The sequence below is a fragment of the Maniola hyperantus genome, chromosome 14, assembly GCF_902806685.2.
Source record: "Maniola hyperantus chromosome 14, iAphHyp1.2, whole genome shotgun sequence".
Taxonomy (NCBI): Eukaryota; Metazoa; Arthropoda; class Insecta; order Lepidoptera; family Nymphalidae; genus Maniola; species Maniola hyperantus.
Window position 1 is genome coordinate 11643710 of NC_048549.1, and position 25560 is coordinate 11669269.

The following is a 25560-nucleotide window of genomic DNA, read 5'->3' on the forward strand; positions in this document are numbered from 1 at the left end:
TAGCTTTTTTACTCAATCTACGGATTAAACAGTCTCAAAGAAGTTAGAACCCAGAGCTGCAAAACTAGTTTAAAAAAATGTTGTGTGGTGTGGTTCGGTGTGGTGGTGCGTGTGGTGCGCGTAGTGGCGTAGATAAAGATGTTATTGGTCTGTGGATAAAGTAATGTGATCTATGGTTAGGCCTTAAAGGACTGTTATCCAGGGCCGTAAAATAAATTTAAAAAAAAAGACCTATGGTTCTGAATCCTTTCTACGTTTCTTCGAACGTTTCGAATTCGAAACTAACTGAAACTTGTTCAAAAAATTGAAGTCATTCTCTAATTCTCTATCTACGAAACTGTGCTACGAAAATTGAAGAAGTGCATAGAGATAACGTGATCGGTGCGCTCTCTATAGAATTGGAAAAACGCGAAGAACTTGAGAATTCTGCTTGAGGCACTGAAAAAGAATCTGAAAGCCTTGCTAAGACAACCGATAATCGAAGCCAATAAATTATGAGTAACATTGTTGGTTATATTGATCTCACAAACTGTCCAGACGATGTAAGTGTAGCAGTTGTACCATCTGACGCAAGTGTATTGGAAATCGATGATGACTCGATGTTAGATGTATCAGCTGATCAGAGCATTATAGTAGTAAGATATGTTGCCGTAGACCGGGCTAGATCCGTCAAATGCAAATCTACGCAGACTTCTCCACAAGCTGCACAAAAGGTAAACATCCATACTTATATTACTTATTATAAATGCGAAAGTGTGTCTGTCTGCTAGCTTTTCACGGCTCAACCATTCGACCGATTTTGATGAAATTTAGTACAGAGGTAGCTTGCAACCCGGGGAAGGACATAGGCTACTTTTTATGCCGGAAAATTTAAGAGTTCCCACAGGATTTTTAAAAACCTAAATCCACGCGTACGAAGTCGCGGGCATCAGCTAGTTTTAAATAAGAAAACAGCTAAGACTCAGATTAATTATTCTATATACCTTTATTATATATATATAGAATTAATTAATCTGAGCAGCTAAGAAATTATTTTCATCATGTTTCTTAATTATTGGGCCAAGTTGCATTAAGAATGTTTACTAGACAACTTTGTTAGCAAACATTCTTTATCCAATTTGGCTCAACTACTTATGTATAGATATATACCTATATCATATATAGGTACATATATTTATATATATCATTACAATCATGGCTCACTACAGAGCACGGGTCTCCTCTCACAGTGAGAAGAGTTTTGGCTATTGTCTGCCACCCTGGCCAAGTGCGGATTGGCAGACTCCACACACCTCAAAGGTGGAGGCAAAGCATTATGGAGAACTCTCAGGCATGCAGGTTTCCTCACGATGTTTTCCTTCACCGTTAAAGCAAGTGATATTTTAATTACTTAAAGACTTACATAACACCGAAAAGTTAGAGGTGCATGCCCCAGCCTCCGATTGGAAGGAGGACATCCTGACATCCTAACAACTAGGCTACCACAGCTTTATACATATATACATATATATATATGTTTTGTTTTAGTATTTTAATAATATAGTTACTTATATTTATTTATCTTCAATGTATTTTGTAGTATTATGTGGAAAATAGAAATCAGAACTACATATTTAGTTATTTTACTTATAATCATTAAAATTAAATGCAAACTATTTTTCCTGCAAATAGTACTTAATCTTTAAGTGACAGATCGGGAGACCAGAACATAATATGTGCTCATATGTATTCTGGTGGAAGGCTTCGGCCGTGGCTAGTTACCACCCTACCGGCAAAGCCGTGCCCCCAAGCGATTTAGCGTTCCGGTACGATGTGTAGAAACCAAAGGGGTATGTGTTAAAAGAAAACTGACATATCTCTTCCAGGTTAGCCCGCTACCACCTTAGACTGCATCGTCACTTACCACCAGGTGAGATTGCAGTCAAGGGCTAACTTGTATCTGAATAAATAAATAAATATGTGATATGGCTTTCCTATTCTTAGTTCGGAACTATTTATTTATTTAATGCTAGATGGTCTTTAAACAATTTACCTAGCTTCCTGTATTAAGCACAGCCATTTTCCATAGGAAGGGAAATCTTCATTTTGTATCCCGAATAATGCCAAATTCCTGCCAGATAAAAGTCCTCTTTTCTCCAAACAATACGACACATCTTGTCTTTTCGGCCTACCATGTTAAATGTAGGTACTCAAAAATTTACACAGCGCGAGCGAAGCGAACGCGAAATTTTTTGCCCATGGGTTTTGGGAGGCCCATATTTGTCTCGTTTTCGGCACCAACGCCTCAACCCTGATGATGGGAAAGGTACAGCACTTTTAAACCATAGGGTTTCAGGAACTTTTGATGGCCAAATAATATTGTGATGCTGAGCATTAAGTTCAGCATGAGATGCTGCACATTACTGCACTAATCTATAGGAACTGAGAATATTATGCTGAATTTATTTATGTACTGTACTTACTTATTAGTCATAGCTTCTTCTGAGAACCTTATGTATATTGTACTTATACTAAATAATTTAAATTAAATTAGTAATTTAAATCATTGTTTAGTTGACTGACAATCTGAACTGGGCCAGCATGGCAGACAGGCATGACAGGCCTTAATCCTTATCACTGAGAGGAGACAGTAGTGGGCCAGCGATGAGATGATGATGATGAAAGAATTATTTACTCAAAAATAATAAATATTTATTTCTTTTTCAGCCAATAAGATATGTCTGCCCTGTTTGTTTGGAAGAAAATGGGATAAACCCTTTCGTTTCAACCAAGTGTGGGCACATATTTTGCTTGAAATGCCTTGAAAAGCATTTAAAATACACTAAAACATGTCCCATTTGCAGAGGTTCGGTTGGCCGGAATGGATATTTTCCAATCTATTTCAATGCACAAAATTAAGCTGTTGACTTTTATAGTTCTTGCAATTCACGAAGGCTATAGTCGACGCATTTTAAACTGAGTCGTCGCTCTGTGTGTTTCGCTCGCACTTACAGGTCGTAGGTAAGTGCGAGCAAAACAGACAGATAACTCAACGACTCAGTTTAAAATGTGTCGACTATACAATGTGACGCCTTCGTTTACATGGTCATTGCGTAAGTGGGCGTGCATGTCGGACCAATCAGTCGCGAGCAAGCGCTGTCAAACGCACACATTTAGTGTACTTTACTTATACCGATATGACTTATACACAAGCATGAGTCAGTGGTCTTCGTGAAATGCAAGAACTATAGGCATAAGTAATATAGTTTATTAATATGTAAGACTGATTTAAGATTTTTATTTTGATTGTGAAGATTTATTAGGTTTGAAGTATTCCCTTCAGGGACAGGGTACTGGCAAACTATGTTAATGAGTAACTTTTCAGGGCAAGTTTCTTAAAAGTCGCATAGATGCAGCTGTTCATGCTCTTCCAAGGAAATGTTGTTAACGTAATTCAATAGACTCTGGTAACATTAGTGTATTAGCAAGAAAAAAGAGGAAAGTCGTAGATTTTTCTTAAATCAGAGTTTTGTGCTAGAGAAATCTGAGTGATTAATTATTTAGAGTTTTTAAAAACCTAAAACTACAGAATCAGGAAGTACTTAGTACCTAAAGACAAGCCTAAAACACTAAGGAAAGTGACACCTGTTGTTTTTTATATTCTCATCTGGTTTTAATACTGGACTAATCCTTATTTCCTACTAGCTGACCCGGCGAACTTCGTACCGCCTAAAGACAAGCCTACAACACTAAGAAAAGTGACACCTGTTGTTTTTATATTCTCATCTGGTTTTAATACTGGACTAATCCTTATTTCCTACTAGCTGACCCGGCGAACTTCGTACCGCCTAACAGCCGATTTTTTTAATACTTACTTTTTTCTCTCTCCGTAACAACCATCCCCGTACTTCAAGGAATATTATGAAAAAAGAATTAGCGAAATCGGTTCAGCTGTTCTCGAGATTTGCGATCAGCAACACATTCAGTGATTCATTTTTATATATAGAGATTACCATAAAAGGGCATCTAGTATGAACAGCGCCATCTATGAGGTTTTTAAAGACATTCCTGACTGTTTTAGGTATTTTATAGAATGCCAAGGTATTCTGTACAATACTAGATAGACTATACAAATTGACAGTAACATATATATATTAAATTATTGATTTGTATGTTGTATTAATTTAATAATATAAGTAAGACTGACAATTTAAAATTGTATTGAAGAGATAGGATCTGCGCATATTGGAGGGTAGGACGGCAGAGGATTTTAAATGCTCGGTAGTCGGTGCTCTAGAGAAAACGGCGCTGCGGCGCTCCGAGGTCAATCACCGAGCATTGAAATATATTTCGATGGGATAAAACGTTAAATTCAATTGATAAATTTAAAATCCTCTTCCGTCCCGTCCTCCAATGTGCGCAGGCTCTTATTTGTGTAAGTCATGTGATTCAAGATTTTTTAAATTCAAATAAAGTTGTGATAAATGTGATAAATAAAATAATCTTTATTTAATTCATTCACAATGTTTTATTTTAAAAGTAAGTATCTAAGTATTACTCAATCAACTTTTTGCTCCACAAAGTGGCCGGCAACAAATGATGGCCAATCGCAAGCACCTCACAAGGCAATCGTAATCGTATAGTTCCGACATGTCACGTATCCTTTATTCTGTGGTTCCGTTGAATCTTTATAAATTAAAATTCTAATCGTTTGATTAAAATAATTAGGTACTCGAGATGGCAATCAGGGAGGGAACGCCCCGCTCACCCGCACAGCCCGCGTACTAACCCGGTGCGGGTGTGCGCGGAGCCCCCCCCGCCCCATACCCCAATTCTCATTTCAACCTGTCGCGTAATATCTCGTTAGTCTGAGCAACAGGTCTGAGCGTAATATACATGTCGGCCATTTTCTTTTTTTCAAAATAGCGGCGACGGCAGCTGGCATCTACCTATTAAACTGTCAAAGTTGTACTGATGGGCGGTGGCTAGACTGTTGTACTGATGACTCCACCAGTCTTCGATAGCTTATATCTAGCTTATAATTATCTCGGAAACGATATTTTGGAAGATTTTGTCTCAAACAATACTTGTGTGTATTGATATCAGCTATATTAATACAGGTTATATGCGTAGCCACTAGCCGCTATTTTGGAAAAAAGGAAAAATGGCGGACTACTAGGTAGGTAGGTACCTACACTGAAATGGTACTGAGGAAGTTTCCAAGCAGTGTTCGATTAAACTCATAGGTGGCTCTGAATACTACCACCACTAAAGACGAAAAATAATATCTATATTATTATGATCTATTTCTAGGTCCATCAATGGATCTATGCTTTAATGTTTAGATCCTGTCAATCAATGACATAGATGAAGAGTAAGACAAAATCTGTGAACTACAATAGAAGTAATAAATTAATTTAAATTTTAAGATTTTAAAGATCATAATATAGATATAGTTACTAGGTATTATTTTTCGTATTTAGTGGTGGTAGTATTCAGAGTCATCTATGAAAATTTTATCGAACGTTGCCTTGAAACTTCCTCCTTGGACCAGTGAGTAGGTACCTAGACTCTGACCTATATAGTGATCTGTGATACCACAGATTATATCACAGATTGGAGGTATATTTGTTCCAAGTTTTCCAAGACCTATCTCTTATAATAATAATCACCGACCAGAAATAAAAGATAATAATTTGTGTACAATTATTAAACAAAACATATTTTATTTAACGTATTAAACTGCTAAGCAAGTATCTTACGGGTTATCATTTTGTGCATATTATATACAAAAAACTGTTATGGCTACTTTAGAAGACAAAATCCTGGGAGAGAAGTTACAAAACTATTGTAGCAGCAGCGAAGATGAGGGATCCGCGGACGAAGATAGTCGAAGCGGAGGTGAAGAAGATAAGACTTCGAAACCATGTACAGCCAACGCCGAGCCCGCCCCAGTCAACAACTGGAACGGTACAGCGAGCAATACTGGCCCCAAAGGTGTATTGGAAGACTGGCGAAGGTTTAAAGAGCTGGAAGCCGCAAATCGCGAAGAACTAGCGAAAGAACGATTTGCTTTAGCTAAAAAGCTCACTATGACAGTAAAAACTGCGCGCGAAGAAGAAGAAGCAAAAGAGATCGACGAACTAGAAGAAGAGTTAAACGAACTGTTCGACGAAGGGTTTCTGATGAAATACCAACAACAAAGAATGCAGGAACTAATGACACAGCTTCAAAAGGCTCCTAATTTTGGTAAGGTTGTAACATTGAAAAACCAAGAAGAGTTATTGAACGCGATTGATAAAGAAGATTCAAAAGTCACAGTAATTATTCATATTTATAATAGTGGTGTGCAAGCATGTGAGAGTATGGATGGTTGTTTGAATATACTTTCAGCTGATTATCCAGGTATAAAGTTTTGTCGCATAGCGGCTAATATTGCTGGATTAAGTAGGCATTTTCGTATTGAGGGAGTACCAGCTTTGTTGGTCTATAAAGGAGGTCAAATGATTGGCAATTTTGTTCAGTTGATATCTGAGTTGGGCGACGATTTCTATGCTACAAATGTTGAAAAGTTTCTTATAGAATATGGTATGTTACCAGAGAATTGATACAGTCAAAACCGTTTACAACAATGTTTATGATGGTGTATCAGTTGCAATGTTGTGAATCCTTCCTGCTATTGTAGCACAAAGATATACACCAAGACATACAACAGGTTTACACCTATTTTAGCGTTTAAACTACCGTGAGTGATTTAGGTTTACACCTATTATTTCAAGTATCAATTGACCTATTAAATTATTGTGGTCTCTTTGATGTTAAGACAGATTTTTGCTAAGTATATTTATTTAAAATATAATATCAGATTCAATGTGTATTTATTGCACTATGTTTTACAATATAATTTATTAAAAACTAGTGCCTGCAACTTTGTCTGTGTGGATTTAGGTTTTTTAAAAATTATGTGGGAACTCTTTAATTTTCCGGGATAAAAAGTTGCCTATGTCCTTCCCCGGGATGTAAGCTATCTCTGTACCAAATTTAATCAAAATCGGTTTAACGGATGAGCCGTGAAAAGCTAGCAGACAGACAGACAGACACACTTTCGCATTTATAATATTAGTATGGATGTAATATCAGGTCCAATGTGTAAGTAGTTATTGCAGTATGTTTTGCAAAAGTAATAATATAATTTATTAAAAATTCTTCATTCAGTAGTACACAAACTGGGGAATGCTGGGTGATTTTAGTGATAACAAATTCCCAATTTTGACCCCACCTGGAATTGAGCCTAGTATTTCCCACTTATAAGATGTCCCTGGTACAGTGCTCACCAGTGCACCAGGAATGAGGTCAGATGTGGTTCCTTGTGGAGTTTCCATACTGCAATTTATTTTACTTTCTACATTATTTATGTAATAAGATTTACTCCTACATACTTGATTATATTAATTATGTGTTCTATGTATTCACAGTTAGCATGAATAGTTAGTGAAGTGCTTATGAATAGTTAACTTAATCTTAACTAAAGAATAGAAATCCATACTAATATTATAAATGCGAAAGTGTGTCTGTCTGCTAGCTTTGCACGGCTCAACCGTTCAACTGATTTTGACGAAATTTGGTACAGAGGTAGCTTGCAACCCGGAGAAGGACATAAGCTACTTTTTATCCCGGAAAGTTGAAGAGATCCCACGGGATTTCAAAAACTTAAATCCACGCGCACAAAGTCGCGGGCATCATCTAGTCTTCTATAAAAATGTAATAGAGAAAGAGCCAGCGTGTGCCAGACCTTCGTTATTTTATAAAAGCTGAAAGTGTCTCTGCATATTGTCCCAAACATGGAGAGGAACGTTTGTTTGGATCATCGTGGCTTTGGGAGATAACAGGTAATAAAGGTGTAAAAAATCTTACATCAAAATATAAAGTCAATTTTTTAAATATTTTCTTTGGAATAGTATTAGAAGTTACGTCATGCATTCAGTGGCGTGCACAGGGTTTGGTGCCAGGGTAGGCATTAGTTAGGTGAAAACCTGTTTTACTGGTTGGTCATAATGAAAAATATGCATTGAGCCATTACAACTGGGGTAAGCACTGCATTTATGCCTTTATGACCTGCACGCCACTGCATGCATTGCCAGACACTTGGTGTCGTGGCAACCCCCTGCCAGACACGCTTAAACTTTTAAACTTTAAGGGTGTCTGGCAGGAGGTTGCCTTGCCATGATCCAAACAAACGTTCCTCTCAGTGTTGGGGACAAAATGTATAGAAACTTTCAGTTTTTATAAAATAACGAAGGTCTAGCACACGCTGGCTCTTACTCCATAATGTTAGTTATAGCCCACCAATTAAAATATATTGTAATGCATATGATTTAATATAAAATGTGAGTGACTAGGATAAAAAGTACCTTAAATATTATCTCCAGAAAATGTACACATAGTTACAATTGAGAAAAGGATAATGATAATATGGAAGGGCATATTATTTAAAATGTGTTGTCAACTTGTACTTAAGCTTGTTTTTGACATAATTCATTTACATAGGTATGTCTATATTGATTCACTGTAATAGTTGAAACTATGATAAATTACTGTAACTTTCTCACTTAACTAGTCTGATTTATGGTCATTGATTGATATTTATTGCTATAAAAAATTTAACTGGTATTTTTAGTACCTATCTAAGCTATGCATGTTTAGAATTTAAAATGTTGTCTAGTAATAAATATTAAAACTGCCTTAAGAGATATTAATGGAGCATGAAAAATGTGTGCAGTGAACAATTACATATTTATATAACTTTTTGAGTGGCATGTCCAATGAAGCATTTAAAATAGCATTTTTGCTTTCAATGTGGTGTGAGATACTTAGATTTCTATATAGTTTGTAGTATTAAAAGTTTTTTTTTTTTTTTTTTTTATTCAGATACAAGTTAGCCCTTGACTGCAATCTCACCTGGTGGTAAGTGAAATAACTTAAGTAATTTACTAAGTAGACATGTGTTATTTAAGCAGGTATATTTTGCCCATTGACATATTTTGTGTTAATAAATTATATTTTAATTTAATTTTTATTGTTTTTATGACGTCCTTTTGAGCTAGGTCAAGATATAACAAAAAAAAAACTTGTAAAAATATTATAATCATTTATTATCAAGAAGTAAATATTTAGGAAATTAACTTATAACAAATTGTTTTCATTTTGTACTTAGTATACAAAATTTCTTTAATTAAAAATACATCACTTTTATCTACGATAATGAAAAATGAAAATAAATATTCAAAAAAATAAAATCGTGTTTAAGTCGTAGAGAAAAGAGGAAAACAGTGATTTCGCGAAATTCCTATGCATATCAGAAAATCCACATTTCAATAATGCCCGTGATACACATGCTAGTTAATGGCATGCTAGCTGCTGGCAAGCTGGCATGCCAGCTACTAGCAGAATGTCGGTGCGTGATACACATGCTTGTAACTGGTATGCCAGTTACTAGAAAGGCTGCGTACCGTGCCAGTGACGTGCGAGTTGAAGATCACAAAATTAATATTTATGAAGAAATAAATAGTGTTACAATACAACTCGCGATTATCTTAGTGAAGAAACTTTTGAAAGCAAGGAATAGACGCTAAAAAAGAAAACGATATTGCTGAGAAATTGGATTAGTAGTAGTACGATGTGCGAGTTACTAGCAAACACGTTACGACGTGTTTCGCGTGCTTGTAGCTGGCATGCGAGTCCCTCGTCCCACTTCCCCTATAGGGGAAAAAAACGCCTTGCGATCTACTGGCATATGTACTGGCAGAACCTCGATACACATGCTAGTAGCTCGTTCTTGCTAGTAACTGGCATGCTTTTGTACGAGTAACTAGCATGTGTATCACGCGCTTTAAGGCATCCAGTGAAATGGCAAGATATCCCTAGAAATTCATGAAATCACCTTTATCACCATTTTACCCTTTAGATGGTACCATATAGGTACCATAAATTAAAAACCGGCCAAGTGCGAGTCAGGCTCGCGCAATGAGGGTTCCGTACTACAGTCGTATTTTTTCGACATTTTGCACGATAATTAAAAAACTATGATGCATAAAAATAAATAAAAATCTGTTTTAGAATGTACAGGTGAAGACCTTTCATATGATACCCCACTTGATATAGTCACTCACTTCGAAAGTTGAAAATACTAATTATTAGTTCATGACCACAATTTAATTTTTTTTGTGTGATCTAACCCTAAATTCACGGTTTTCAGATTTTTCCTCAAATGTCAGCTGTAAGACCCACCTTCCTGCCAAATTTCATGATTCTAGGTCAACGGGAAGTACCCTGTAGGTTTCTTGACAGACAGACAGACAACAAAGTGATCCTATAAGGGTTCCGTTTTTCCTTTTGAGGTACGGAACCCTAAAAATGAATACAAATACAAAATGCTGCTACTTACAAGTTGTTAGGTAAAAAAGTCTTTCTTACTATTCCAAAGAATTATATATATAGTTTAAAGTGATCAAATAATAAAACAAAATTAAATTATTACTTTACACACTAAAAGGAGCCGATTCCCTTGTACACAATCTCTAAACTAAACTAAAATGACATGTCTAAATCTATTGCTATCCCTGTCATAATGTTACTTGGAAAAGGATAGCACTAGATTTAGACCTGTTGATTTAGTTTAGTTTAGAGATTGTGTACAAGAGAATCGGCCCCATTGTCTAATTCTAGTTTATCCAAATCAATTCAGATATTAATTCAAATTACATGAGATTTTGTATGTGTAGAATAGTGGGTAGTTAAAGTTAATCATACTATATTCTACTTAGGTAAAATAATAATATTCACTACAAATAGTTTACTGTATGTACTTAAAACCATTATTAGAGTTCACTATGGATATAACTTGCCATTGTTTGTGGCAATGAGAATTTGCAAACAATGCTCAATAAGATACTTCACAGTTCTGATGGCCTATGGTTGGCATACGTGTTTTAATCTGCGGGCGCCATTGACTTATATATTACTTCGTATGGACAGGGCTATTGAACAAACAAAATGGCACCGACTCAGTGGTGCTTTAGCACCAATGCAACCTCAGTGACGTCTGGATTTCAAACGGGTCGTTCATTAGTATCTAAGAGGTGGCGCTGATTTATTTGGTTCCAAAACCGTGAAAAATGCTTGACCGTATCTTGTCGTTTATATCAATGGCGGGCACGGAATCTGCGGCGGCCAGGCAATGGCTGTTGCGGGGCGGCCGGCGGCGCGTGACATTATGCGTACAAAATGACTTCTCACGCGCCATAACTTTGTGTCAATTGTCATGTCAAAAGTACGATTTTAGTCCTTATTTTAAAGGTGAACCATACTTTTGATATGACAGTTGACCCTTAGAGTTAAAAATAGCGCGTGAAAAGTCACTTTGTACGGACTATAACCCTAGGCTGTAGCAAGTAGTTGCACCTTAATTTCCCTCACTAATATTGTAGCCAATTCTATTTTGTACACAATCCATACTAATATTATAAATGCAAAAGTGTGTCTGTCTGTCTGCTAGCCTTTCACGGCCCATCCGTTCAACCGATTTTGACAAAATTTGGTACAGAGATAGCTTGCATTCCGGGGAAAGAAATAGTTCTTAGGGGATTTTTAAAAAGTCGCGGGCATCATCTAGTCTCAAATAAATTGTTATTCCTTTCATAATGCTCTCTGCAGGAAAGGATAGCACTAGAATTAAAGCAGTCAATTTAGTTGGACTGCAATTTTGGAGATAACTTGTGAGAAATTCCGTTTAACTAGGGGCTTTAGTACAAAAGAACTAGAAGGATACAAATGCATCCACACATGCAGGATGCATACAAAATACTAGCACAACTCTACCACTTCAGTACTCAAAACCTTCCTACGTTTAGGAGGCTTAGGCGCTGGCTCACCGTTGTCATCCTCCTCAACAATCTCCATATCACTGTCGCTATCATCCTTAGGACGTGACGGACCAGGTTTTGGCTCATCGTTCTCTTTGCCGTTAGAACCGTTGGCAGTTTTCTCTTCCTTCGGTCCGAGCATCGGTGAATCGTTGTCTGTGACCAAACGCCACGATTTCTCCTCGTCTTCCTGCTGTAATCTCACTCTGACTTCATAGTTCTGTAGGAAATCATCAACTATTAACGCGCAGCCGTCGTTCAAGCCGATTTCCTCTAAAGTTTTTCCGTTATTGTGATCTGTTTCACCGGGTTCTGAGGACAATACGAGCACGCCTTTGCCTTCTACAGTTGCGTCCGGTGCTTGCATGTTGAGGCCGTCTTTGAAGGCTGTGTTGAGATCTTTGAGGGTGAGTTGCTTGAGGTTACAAGCGAGGGCCACTTCTGGTTTTGGAGCGCATACGTAGCATTTGGGATTCGGTGCGGTCAAAGCTGGAAAGAACATGCGTCATATCTTTAGTAATGGTTTTTTAACGAAATATCAAAGTAATATTGGAAAAATTACCACCTGCCACCTGGAAAAATTACAGCTGTTTGTGAATCACACTAATATTAAAAAGGCGAAAGTTTGTATGTGTGTATGTATGTAACTATTTCGCGCAAAACTACTGAACGGATTTGACTGAGAATGGAGATAGATTATATCCTGGACTAGCACATAAAATGTAAGATGTAATAAAAAATTCAAAGTAAAAAGTAAAAAGAAAAGGATGCAGATACTCTAAATTTAGTTTTTAGAGAGTCTAGAGAATCGGGGCCATTAACGCTTAATTTTTGCTAGCGTTCTGGTTACTCTACTAACTTTTCTCAGGTACAAACAGCTGCCCGCGGTGGTTGACCTTGGGGCGCAGGTAGACGCTGGTGCAGTTCTCGATCTCTCCTTTGAGCAGGTTCTGTGCTCGCAACACTGCTAGCCCTGCCACTATCGCGTTGGCTGTGGCTATTGCTGGGATGATGTTGCCTGCCATTGCTGAGGAAAACAAAAAATTGTGTATAGCCTGACCAGAAAGATAAAGAACTTGCTATGGGGGCGCCACTATAGTCGACGCATTTTAAACTGAGTCGTCGAGTTATCTACTGTCTGTTTCGCTCGCACTTACAGGTTGTAGGTAAGTGCGAGCGAAACAGATAGATAACTCGACGACTCAGTTTAAAATGCGTCGACTGTAGTATATTATGATAATATGATCTATGGTCACTAAGTCCAGCTGCATCGGTGCGACATCAATACCTTTACTTTACTTAGATTAGTTTTTAAAATAATTGTTACTTCCATTTTTACATGTACCTACCTATTTTTATTTTCATTCAACTTGAACATTTTATTAGCTTTTAGTTTTGTTTTAAAAACTTAATTTATTGTAAGGTATCTGATTCATACTGTGATTTTTTTGTATCACAATATTATATTGTTACTAGCTGATGCCCGCGACTACGTCCGCGTGGAATTAGGATTTTAAAAATCCCGTGGGAACTCTTTGATTTTCCGGGATAAAAAGTAGCCTATGGCACTCTCCAGGTCTTTATCTATACCCACACAAAATATCACGTCAATCTGTTGCGCAGTTGCGATGTGATTGAAGGACAAACCAACAAACAAACACACTTTGGAATTTATAATAAGGGTACTGATACGTACATTTGATCTCGAAGCGCGAGTTGAGTGGAATGTTGAAGATGTGCGCGCGGATGTTCGCGCACGCGGTGACAAAGTCCATGGCGCTCTTCTCGTCCTTGTCCCACACCAGGTGGTCTCCGTCCGGGCGACTCTTCAGATCTGCCTGCAGGACCTTGCAGCTCTCTGCAAACACCTGCAAACGGATTTTCATCAAATATGCTATTTTCCCATTTATTTCCATAGGTCAATAATATATCATTAAATTTGTAGGTAGGTAGGACCTATAGCACAAGTAAAGGAATAATCCAAAAACCTTGAATTTGTGGTTTCATTACAAAAAAAGATTAAGATGTGTTCACAAAGACATAATTAGTTTGCTAAATCACATACAGATGGCGCAGTCCCATGCAGTGTTGCACATAAAAGTGTTATATAGTAGTCGGTCTGTTTGTCTGCTAGCTTTTCACCGTGCAACCGATTTTGACGAAATTTGGTAAAGAGGACATAGGCTACTTTTTATGCCGGAAAAACAAAGAGTTCCCACGGGATTTTTAAAAACTAAATCCACGCGGACGAAGCTGCGGCAATTCTAGTCTTGTATAATGATTTGGAACCCTTTGTGTGCGAATCTGACTCGCACTTGACCGTTTTTTTTCTGTCTAGATACACTGAACCCTACTTGTGCAATTCTCATATTCGGTTATCTTCTTTACATAGTATAAAATAAAGTCGCTTCCCGCTGCCTGTATATGTTGTTTTTTAAAATTTATTATCAACATACAAGAAAAATTACATAATAAATACCACGCATTGTAAAAAACCACAGCTGTTTGACCCTATATCATAAAAATTTATAAATAAATAATATTACTACATTATAATATACTAACTTAATGTTAAAAAACAAAGCACAGATAATACATATACATACAGTATACACATATAAGTATACATACATAAATGTATATACACACATATATGCATATACACACACATGCACATACACATATTTTTTATAGGTGACATTATTATTTATGTGTTAAACGTGCGACAATTATATCGTCACGACAGGAGCCAAGGAGATATCCCTGAGGCAACCCGGCATGATCATAGGTTGCCAAGGAAGTATCCCCTCAGCTTCTGTTTAATATTCGTTCGCGTTACCTTACCGGCCAGAGAATATGTATGTATGTATGAATGCGTAGATCTTTTAAACTACGCAACAAATTTTAATGCGGTTTTCACCAATAGATAGAGTGATTCAAGAGGAAGGTTTATAGGTATAGTTTAAGTCTCAAAAAATTAGAGATCCCTAGAAAAATTGAAATCTCACTGACACCACATTAGTATCTACACTGCACCCATGCGAAGCCGGGGCGGGTCGCTAGTTCTAAACTAAAACTATTTTTTCATATTTAGCCAAAAGTCATTAGCCAGTAAATTGTAAATTGTAAAATTAAAATTAAAAATACAATACACATACAATCATACACACACTGTTGTAATTTTATTTTATTATTGTATATACCTACATTTATTCTAACTCTATTCTGTTAAAATAGTTTAATTATAATTTTAAGTAATCTCTTTTGGCCTTTTGTTATACCTAGATTTAAATTTAAATAATAATTATGTATTTACGCTGTTGATTACTTTCAAATAAAAAAAAAAAAAAATAAAAAAAAAAAAGAGCAACCGCCGAGTTTCTTGCTGGTTCTTCTCGGTAGTCCGAACCAGTGGTAAATTAAAACTACCCGACAATTCGAAAGCACTTTTAAAAAGTCTACTTGAATAAAAACATATTCTATTCTATTCTATTCTATTCATTACCTGTGCACATTCATGCACTGACCACACTCTCTGATCGGGCAATCCTGTGTGCTGAGCCGTCGGACTGTCCTTTCCTGGCAGATTATCCCAAGTCAAAGGCGTGGGCGGACGACGCTTCTTCCACAGATTCTCCATAGACAACAAATAACGAATGTCGTCACCAAAGAGTTTGCTGAATAACTTTTCTGGATCGTAGTTTGTGTCGGATGCCCAAGCTCTTGTGCTTTTTCTTTCTACATTTCCTGCTTCTGTTCCTGTAAAGTCAAAGTACAATTTATTAATGTCTCTAAATATGTATTATAATATAAAGACAATTCATATTTAAAGTTGAATATGTTGTGTATGATCATTTAGAACATTTCACTGGGAAGGTTTATTACTATAGTAAAATATTTATTATAAATATATAGGTTTATTATTATCATATATTATTTACTCTCACGCCCGTGTACAAAATAGATACATATAAAAGCCAAAAGAAATATAATACACTTGTCATGATCAACGATGGGTTGATCATGACAAGTGTATTATATTTCTCTACCGGCTCACTACAGAGAGAGGTCTCCATAGTCGTCACGGCATAGTCTACCACGCTGGCCATGTGCGGATTGGTAGACTATAATACACTTACATACATAAAATAAATAAACTCAAATAAACATTATAATATTAAGTATAATTATTATAAATATTTATCTGATAGTTCATAATAGAATATTATAAATTTCCGAAAATGATATAACTTAGGGTCAGCGTTCAAAGACACATCTTGACTCCTACTACTCTAGCAGTGTGCATTGTGCATTAATCTAAATATATAAAAGGAAAAGCTGACTGGCTCACTGACTGATCTATCAACACACAGCGAAAACTACTGGATGGATTGGACTGAAATTTGGCATGCAGGTATTATGACGTAGCCATCCACTAAGAAAGGATTTTTGAAAATTCTTCTGCTAAGAAGGTAAAATAGGGGTTTGAAATATGTGTGGTCGTAGTCGCGAGCGTAAGCTAATATCAAGATAAAAGGATCTGAAAAGAAGCTCGAACAAACTCTGTTGTATAATTTTATTTGATTTTCTGGGATAAAAAGTAGCCTATGTCCTTCTACAGAATGCAAGATACCAAATTTCATTAAAATCGGTTGAACGGATGGACTGTGAAAAGCTAGCAGACAGACACACAGACAGACTCGCATTTATAATATTAGTATGGATACAAGAAGGTTACCTTCAGATGTTAAAGCGGAAGCTCCAGCTTCTCCCGCAGCCTCAGGGTCTGCAGTATCCGGGCTGACGTCCTGGTCAGGGTCTTCTTCACCAAAAAGTTGGTTGAAGAGGTGTTTAGCCCAAACAATGCAATGGATTGGTTCTGACGGAGTGTTCCTGATTGTACACCCTGGGTAGGACTTCTGTGGGGCTTTCGGTTGACATTCATAACACTGGGTGAGACCTTTTTTGATAAGCTCTACCTAAAAAGTTAGTTACTCATATTTATTACTGAGTCAGCATAAATTTTATGTCTTCTTAAGGGCGTTTGTGCACTGATCCATATTCGGTTCGTATCCGTGATTCTTCGTAGTGGCCTATACAAATATGTACAATTGTACATTCAATTCGTATTTTTTTTATGGATCTGTTAATTCACAGATGAGTGAACAAACACCCTTAGGGTTTGTTACCTAAAGGGTGCTAACAGGACCACAATATTACTAAGCCTCCACTGTCTGTCCATCTGTCTGTCTGTCAGCGGGCTGTATCTTGTGAACCATAAAATAATAACCATAATATAGTTATAGAATATTAGAAGTTATAAATTTTTATAGAATGTATTTCTATTGTTGCTATAACAACAAATAATGAGAATTTAAAAATGGCCACCATGGAAATTTAAAATAACTAAAGTGTTATTTCTTGTACAATGGTTTCATACCCATAGAACAATACCTTGAACCAATAATCATGTTAAATCATACTGAATTTTCATAAAGACATCAACAATCCTCACCTGTCCAGCGTATCCAGCCGTGCCAGTCTCAATGAGTGGAATATGAGCAGCCAAGCACATTCTGTTGACATGGTTACGTGCCACACGGTTGTCCAGAGCATTCATCACAATATTGAACTGCTTGAAGTAACTGACTCCATAATCATTACTGAAACATAATACCGTCGTTTAAGTTACATCATGTAAGTCAAAATTAGCAACTTTACAGCGAAAGAAACTGGATGTATTCAGAGGTTTGGGTCGTTATAATAAAACTCAGGTTTGAAACCTGCCGGTTCTGCAATTTTTGATATTATGTATTAAAAAAACCTGCCAAGTGCGAGAGTCTGACCCACACACCGAGGGTTCCGTACTAGTCATATTTTTTGATATTTTGCACAATAATTTAAAAAAAAAAAAGAATATTAGCCATATTAAATGACTAATGTTCCCCTTTCCTCTCCAATTAAGCGTCAGGCTTGTGCTAGGAGTAGGTACGACAATAGTGCAACGGGCGGGATTTGAACCGTCGACCTTTCGGTTTTCAGTCCACTCCTATACCGGTTGAGCTATTGAGGCTCTGAACTATTATGCATAAAAATAAATAAAATCTGTTTTAGAATGTACAAATGCCCCACTTGGTATAGTTATTTGACTTAGAAAATTGAACATACTGATATTTGTTCATGAACACATTTTAATTTTTTTTCTATGATGTAACCACAAATTCTCAGTTTTCTGATTTATTCCTTTACTTGTGTTAAAAGACCTACCTACCTACAAAATTTCATGATTCTAGGTCAACAGGAAGTACCCTATAGGTCTTCATGACAGACACGATGGAAGACATAGAGACAGACTATCAGACAACAAAATGATCCTATAAGGGTCCTTTTTTTCCGTTTGAGGTATGGGACCTTAAGAATATTTATAAAACTACTCTTAGTAGGATAAAATTACATAGTAAAATTAAATTGTTATAAAGCTATTGCTGATTTAGGTAAAGCAGAAAGTATGCAGTAGGTACTTATATTATCTCTGAAAAAGAAGGAAGTAGAAGATGAATGTAAACTTTAATTGTACCACAGTCCACAATAGAAAGTAAGGAAATATTTTTTAATTACTAACTACTATGGAATGATGTACGCTGGAACAAATATTCTTAAAACAGTATATTATAAGGCATGACATTGTTTGGTTTCTCTAAAATTACATTGTATGAGTTCGCGAATCAATGAAAATTCCTTAAGTCGTCGACATAGGATACGCCATAGAGTTCATTTACCTCTGACGACACATACTAACCTAATAACACTGTCATGATGTGCGATGATATTCACGTTGGGGTTGAAGCTGAGAGCGCTATCCTTCGCCACCTGCGCCTTCGACTTCCCAACGTGCTCTTTGTGAAATAGAAACTGCCTGTTTAGATTGCTTACGTCGATTGTATCAAGGTCGATCTAGAATAATAGGACATTTTTACAACCTATACAATAGTTAAAACGTAGCAATTAACTATTTCGAAGTCAATAACGAGCCAAACTTACGATTTCAATGTAAGGGAAGCCGGTCAGAACGAGATTTTTAAGAATTTCACAACCTATACCGCCGGCTCCAACAACTAAAATCTTGGAATTTGCTATCGCCTCCGTTAACTTCTCATCGAATACGCCAGCAACCCGTGCCACCATCTTCCGTAGCGGAAATTAGATCACAGTAATCACAAATTGTTAAAGATTTACGGAATATAATTAATTTGCGAATCTACAAAAACGGTAATTTTGCTGTATTGGACAACTGTCAAAAGTTGGCGTCCCGCGTCAGGCAGATGCTGTCTCTGTCTCGTTCAGAAATATACAACATGGATTATGCATGAATTAATATCAAATTCAATAACTGATATTTTATTTTTAATGTATAATATTAAATTTAAAAAGGCTAAATTACGCAACTACAACTACTATTCAGCAACTTAAAAAAAAAAATAGTAGTATAGTATCGTGGTTCAGCTATTTACCACTACGCAGCGGTACTTTACACATAGTAAAGTTCAAAGTTGGAAACACGTTGCGTAGCAAAAAGGGGGCAAACTGCAAACCACAGTCCACAATAAATAATAATTAACTAACCGATGTTTTTGTTGGGCCCAGTGCATAAGGTACATTGGATATAATATTACCAAGAGTCTAGACTGGACCGTCGCGTCGAGGGCAGTTAGATAAATCAGATTATTTAAAACATTTGATTTTGTTTATGAATGACTGACCTCATAATAAAAAACACTTTGGCTATTAAAATTTATATTTCAAACTAGCCTTATAATAGAAAATACTTAGATAAATAGGTAGGTAAATAAAAATATTTTTCTACGAAGAAGACCATAATAAAAGTGCTAACGTCAGGGAGTTACGACGACACGAGGCTTTAAGAAAATCGTTTTCATAAAAATTGCTTTTAAGTTTACGAGGCTCAGTGCTTCGAGTGTTCAAGTTCATATAGTTACGAAATCAAAAGATTGGTCCTACCTTACTTGACTGGATTATGGATATTTACATAACTTTTTTTCGTGAGGAAAATTCATCATGAATACCACCGGCCACGGGGGAGCACAGTGGTTGACACCATTGATGTTGGAATCCCCCTCTTGACACCTACCGACTAAAAACCTCCCGAAGATCTGTCCCACCCTTGCGACGATGCACAAGGGACCGACAACCCCTAGTAACTCCGCCAGCAGAACCACGTGCCTATGTGCCAACACCGTTGAGGCATGCCGGAACCTTAGCACGCTAACCAACTCGAGACCATACTGTGAGTGACGGACCGCCCAGTGTCCGTCACCTACACGTCCTCTTAGAGGGGCTCGCCGGGAACGCAATTCCCTCTCCACGTTCGGCGAGCAATGCTCATCTTCCTCATGGGTTTACTGCGCCCTCTGCTCGGGCACATGAGGAATGCATGGATGGACACCACCCTCCTGTCAGGTCAATTAGCAGTAGCTAATCCCATTAAGAGAATTTATTGTTAACCATGTTACCACGGTACTTACTCCGGTCCTAGCGCTGCTCTTCCCCCCGTACGTGTCCGAAAGAGACTCGCAACACTCAGCATCCCATGGATACCTACCTACCCTAAGATAAATAATTATGTGGTCAAGCGTGTGCACATAGAGTGTTAAAAAATCCCATGAGAATCCAATTTCCCCATTCAATTCGATTTGTTAACATCACCGACCGTATATTGGATATAGTACTATCCCTTAGGTATTAGAGGCCCCTAACCCCTAACCGTTCCGAAATGTCCATGTAACCCTATAATTGCACATTGACCCCTGGCGAAATGAGATGTTATAGCCGCGGCTAAGACAATCAAATTAAGGAACAGCGCGAATATCCAACGTTTCCATTTTGGCTTAGCCAGATAATTAATTATGGAGTTGGTTGGCAAATAAACAGACGATTTCGCTGGATAGCGGATTTAGTTTGCTGTCAGACAGTATCCGTTCGCGCAGATGACTGTTGTTTGTGAACATACTTAATTTAAACAACCGCTAAGAAAGGATTTTAGAAAATTCAACCCCAAAGGGGGTAAAATAGGAGTTTTAGTCCACGCGGATGAAGTCGCGGGAATAAGCTAGTAAGTAGGGATTTATATAATATACAGAAAGGTTAGGTACATTATTATCTTTGATTTAAACCAATCTTGGTTTTAAATCAAAGAGGCAAAGCGGCTCCATTATGTTCGATTACCTTTCCAGGGTTGATAGGTAGGTGGTGGTTAAATATTACAGTGCTAAAACCATTAAAACATTCTTAAATACCTACGAGACATTTCACCAGGCTTAACCTCCTTATCTAGAAACAAAATGGGTGGATCATGTTCAGCACGGATATGCAGCGATAGAATTCGTGAAACATGGTCTGCGCCGTCAGTCTTCTCAGTCTGTCACGTCAGCCTCGGACTACCCTCGGACCAAGGGTCCAAAGTATTCCTTGGTCTGAGAGTAAGACGAATTTTATCTATGGTATCTCTATAAATTATAAAAAACAAAAACGTGTCCGCTATAGAATTTGAACCATCGTTGGGTGGGTGGTACATATCGGTTGCGATATGCCCCAAACCAGTTTCATTAGAAAGGCAATAATGCGAAGATGGTTTAGTGTGTTTTTAATAATTTTTAGCGTAGTATTACACACCGGGTATCCGCTAGTTTTCAGATAAAGAGCTGACGTAATCCACCCGTGTTTTTGATTACCTACATGCTATAGAGTTCATCATAAAATGGTTGTTCGGAGTGGCTAGCACTATTTTCCAGTTGAACTGTTTATGAAGGCTTCGTTGTTTGACGCGCACCAAATGTGATTGTTATTTGAAAGGTCGTTTGAATTTGGGGCATTGGCGGGTTAAGGTTTGGGAAATGTAAGTGGAAAGGGAATTGGGAGTGCAATAAAATTAGTTTTTCAAGTGTTGTTCACATTTGGAAAACAGATTTACTTTGTCATGGCAGCTTTGAGATCCCGTACTGAATTTAACCTGCCCTGGCTTCTCTTGGGTAGAATTATTATCAAAATCCATTCTTATAGTAGGGGTATAGATAACCTAGGTACCTATGTATTCAAAAGCTTCACATACTGACACTAGATGGCGCCAGAGGTATCTTCAACTAAGGAGCCTGAATCGCGCAGACAAAGTTTTCGTAGGACTATTTAAAGAAGTTCCAAGATACAGCCCAACTATAGCAGCTACGCGGTCCAGCCATGACAACTAGCCAAAGGTAGAACTTCCTATAGTTTCGGTAACGCACATCACATAGCTGCTTCCGTACAGGCGGTAAAGATTCAGTTTATCCTATTATGATAAGATAGATAATATTATGGAACAACATTTTGATGCGTATTAGCAAGGGATACGATGATCAATTAAATAGTAACCATTGACGTAGATCACAGATGAGAGAGAGAGCCTTATACTATCTCTATGGAGAGAACTGATATAGATCAGCAAGTTGAGCTGTCGGTACTTGCAGTAAAAAAAATTAATTATTCATAATCCATGAAAACTTATCAGATACTACGTTGTAGTACTTTCAAATTCTTTGATCTGTTAGACCACGAAATATGGATTTGGGAATCTCTATGATTTGGGATTTTTAGTATGAAATCTGAAGTTTGATAGTTTTGTTTGGGAGTATTATTCCTTGGTTTTGTCATTTGACGTCAAAATATGTAAACAATGTAGATGCATAATGCAGATGTAAATTATAAGTTTTTTAATATAAGTAATACGTATGGGCTATTTTATTCACATTCAAACTATACATACTTACATACAGAGCCATGTAAAACTATCACTACTGATTCTAAGATTTAGAAGTATCATACATTTTCATAATGCCACCAAAGGGTAAAGCTAAAGGTAAGGGTAAAGAGCCATCGGCTGCCGCTGCGGCTGCAAAGGCTATGATGGCTGCTGGTCCCGCACCGAAGCCTAAGAAACCCCCTCCGCCGCCAGCGTGTTTCGGTCCAGATGATTTGGCAAAGTTCAAAGAGCTTTTCAAGGCTTTTGATGAAGAAAACATAGATAAGGTGCTGTTCTACTGTCTACTGTACCTACTGTACTCTAGATTATTTGAATTTGTAAATTTAATCAATATTTATAATTTAGGTGAAACTGGAAGCAATTCCAGTGATGTTACGAAAATTAGGTTTCAATCCAAAGGGTGTGGAAATAAAAGAACTTTTCAAACTATTCCTTGAAGATGAATACGTAGATACTGTCGAATACCACGAATGGTTGTTCATGATCGAATCCAAGATGAACTGGGGCGATGATTTTGAGTTGGCAGTGACAAACGCATTCGCTGATGTAGGACATGATGATGAAAAAACGGGAAAAGTGGATTTTGAACTTCTGCGGGAAGAACTCATGAAATGGGGCGAACCTTTATCAGAGATTGAGTTCGTGGATTGGATCAAATTAGCTATTAAAGACAAGACATTCAATCCTGAGGATGGCACATTTAATTACGCTAAGTTTATTGAGAACATGAATGCGAAAGATGAGAGGTATATTCAGGAGCCGATTAATTTCTTCAAATTGGATCAAAAGACGCTGGCTGCAATGGCTATAAAGAAGGCTCAAGAAGAAAAAGAGGAACAGGAGAAAAAAGAGGCTGAGAGGCGAGCTAGGGAGGAAGCGAAACGGCAAAAGATGATCGCTGAAGGTTTGATACCACCAGACTAACAACCCATAACAAGTAACAGCCCAGGACCTTCTTGGATCGCTAGCAGCGCTATCGTTAACACGGAGCTTCGATTTCTGAACATGTTGGTTTCAGACGTCTATAAAATTTTGGTCCTTGCCTTCCAGATCGAAAGGTTAATTGATTAAAAATTCTTCATTAAAAATCTTACGGGCGCAAGTCTTATATTCATTAAATTTTCTGAGTCTGACAAAGATACAAAAAAGTATTTCAATATTTAAATTTTGTTGGTGATAAATTTAACGAAGTATTAGGTACTGATCTTTGTTACTTAAATATTCCAGTTAAAATTTGAGGCAAGAAAATGTAATATTGCTATTTTTTACCCAGAAATTTGTTTTAATTAGCTGTAGTAACTAATTAGATCTTATTTTATAAAGGTAATTATTGAAGAATGCTCAAAGGTTGACTGGTAGAAAAGGCCAGACTATTGTAATCCTTCAATTTTATTAAACTCAATTTTTTTGGCAAAATGGCAATAGCACCTAAGTACTAAGTACCTACCTAAGATATTTTTGAGCAGAACTATATTTTTTTGTTTTTTATTTCTGGATTTGATTTAGGTAAGTAAGTACATAGTATTTCAAAAATAAGGGAGTGTAAATAACGCGCGGGCAAGGCCAAGGGCAAAATTAATGAACTAAAGATACCTAGATATTAATTTCATAAATACTGGCTAGTTGCGTAAGTTTGTCGATGTTTGTCATACAGGGCATATAGGCGGGTCGCAACTCGCAATTAGCGATGAATAAACATCGTGACGGCTAACCTTAGGTATTAATGTCACTATACAGTACGCTTAGTTTAAGATTTTACCTCACACCAAACGTTTCTAGAATTCGATAGTCGAAACACAATATCGCCAAAGTAAAATGAACCTAAAGCGTCTTGAATTGAAGTCAAAAATTCAATGCCACTGATTATAATTTCATAACGTTTCCGCTTGGAGCGCTGGCTGTAGATGTGTAGACAAACCTGAGCTTTAAAACAAGGCAGTTAAGATCCAGTTTATTATAATGCGGAAGGTTTTCCACACTCGAATACTATCAACGTTGGTGAGACATAAAATCTCGTACTAAGCGTACAGACCTAGGCTTCAGTTTCACGAAATGTCGTCAGACTGACTAGTTACCACTTGGCGTATAAGGTGAATGAAAGGTCGATGGTTGATAGATAGAACAAAGGCCAACGACTGGAGTGAAAGAACCCAGGAGTCAGGTCAGAAGAGTTGGAAAGCTGAGGAGACGATTAGCGGGGCACATATTTCAAAGAACCGTTAGATGTTAGGGTCCCAAGACGCTGAAATGGCGACCTTACATTGGGAAGTACAGCGCAGCAGAACCCTCATGGGTGGACAAATGACATCAAAGGAATCGCAGGGAACCGCTGTATCCAGGCAGTGCTATTATTGCGCTATATAGTGAAAAATAATCCAGTGCCGCGCTTTCCGGTACGAAATCGCCATTCTAGTACCTTGGGACCCCAACGCAACATCTATCGGTTTTTCGAACTATAATATTATGTGCTCAGCCAATGTAGCCACTTCAGCTTCGCAACCCGTGGAGCCCGTGGAGCTATGTTGGTTCCTCTGATTCTCTTCTCTTCATTTCTGGTTTGATCACGTATAATCGTAGAGAAACTCGCACTAGCAACACGCACTGTTCGAAGACTTTGATCAAGCACTGAGGAATTTTGGACGAGATGACATCTCGAAGATTCCCAAACGCTGCGCGGCCGAATTCGGTGGTGCTGTTTTTTTTTATTCCCTAATTTTTTAACTGCGTGTTTTCACCGCCTGTGACGTCATCCACGATGTAATAAATTTATTTTGGTCGTTTGTCATGCTCAGCTTATATTACACGGTTCATTTTCCGGGCTGTCTCTATGATTACGACGTCAGGGAG

The 25560-nt window shown here is 37.4% G+C and overlaps 3 protein-coding genes and 1 long non-coding RNA gene across 4 annotated transcripts; 3 read left to right on the forward strand and 1 right to left on the reverse strand.

Annotated features, from left to right (window-relative positions):
* The first annotated feature begins 280 nt into the window (after positions 1-280).
* LOC138403265 (uncharacterized) lies at positions 281-3505 on the forward strand. The gene is made up of 2 exons (XR_011237569.1): positions 281-713; positions 2707-3505. It is a non-coding gene; the product is annotated as an uncharacterized lncRNA (long non-coding RNA).
* Positions 3506-5585: 2080 nt separating this feature from the next.
* LOC117988100 (phosducin-like protein) lies at positions 5586-9050 on the forward strand. The gene has a single exon (XM_069503125.1). The coding sequence runs from the start codon at positions 5781-5783 to the stop codon at positions 6585-6587; it is 807 nt and encodes a 268-aa protein (XP_069359226.1). The 5' UTR covers positions 5586-5780; the 3' UTR covers positions 6588-9050.
* A 57-nt stretch (positions 9051-9107) lies between these two features.
* Positions 9108-19197, reverse strand: Uba2 (Ubiquitin-like activating enzyme 2). The gene is made up of 8 exons (XM_034975197.2): positions 18942-19197; positions 18700-18854; positions 17416-17563; positions 16639-16879; positions 15406-15659; positions 13597-13768; positions 12760-12927; positions 9108-12389 (listed from the first exon to the last, which is right to left on the reverse strand). The coding sequence occupies exons 1-8, from the start codon at positions 19083-19085 to the stop codon at positions 11842-11844; spliced, it is 1830 nt and encodes a 609-aa protein (XP_034831088.1). The 5' UTR covers positions 19086-19197; the 3' UTR covers positions 9108-11841.
* A 3521-nt stretch (positions 19198-22718) lies between these two features.
* On the forward strand, positions 22719-23637 carry LOC117988101 (uncharacterized). Its single transcript, XM_034975199.2, has 2 exons — positions 22719-22979; positions 23059-23637. The coding sequence occupies exons 1-2, from the start codon at positions 22785-22787 to the stop codon at positions 23635-23637; spliced, it is 774 nt and encodes a 257-aa protein (XP_034831090.1). The 5' UTR covers positions 22719-22784.
* Positions 23638-25560: the final 1923 nt, after the last annotated feature.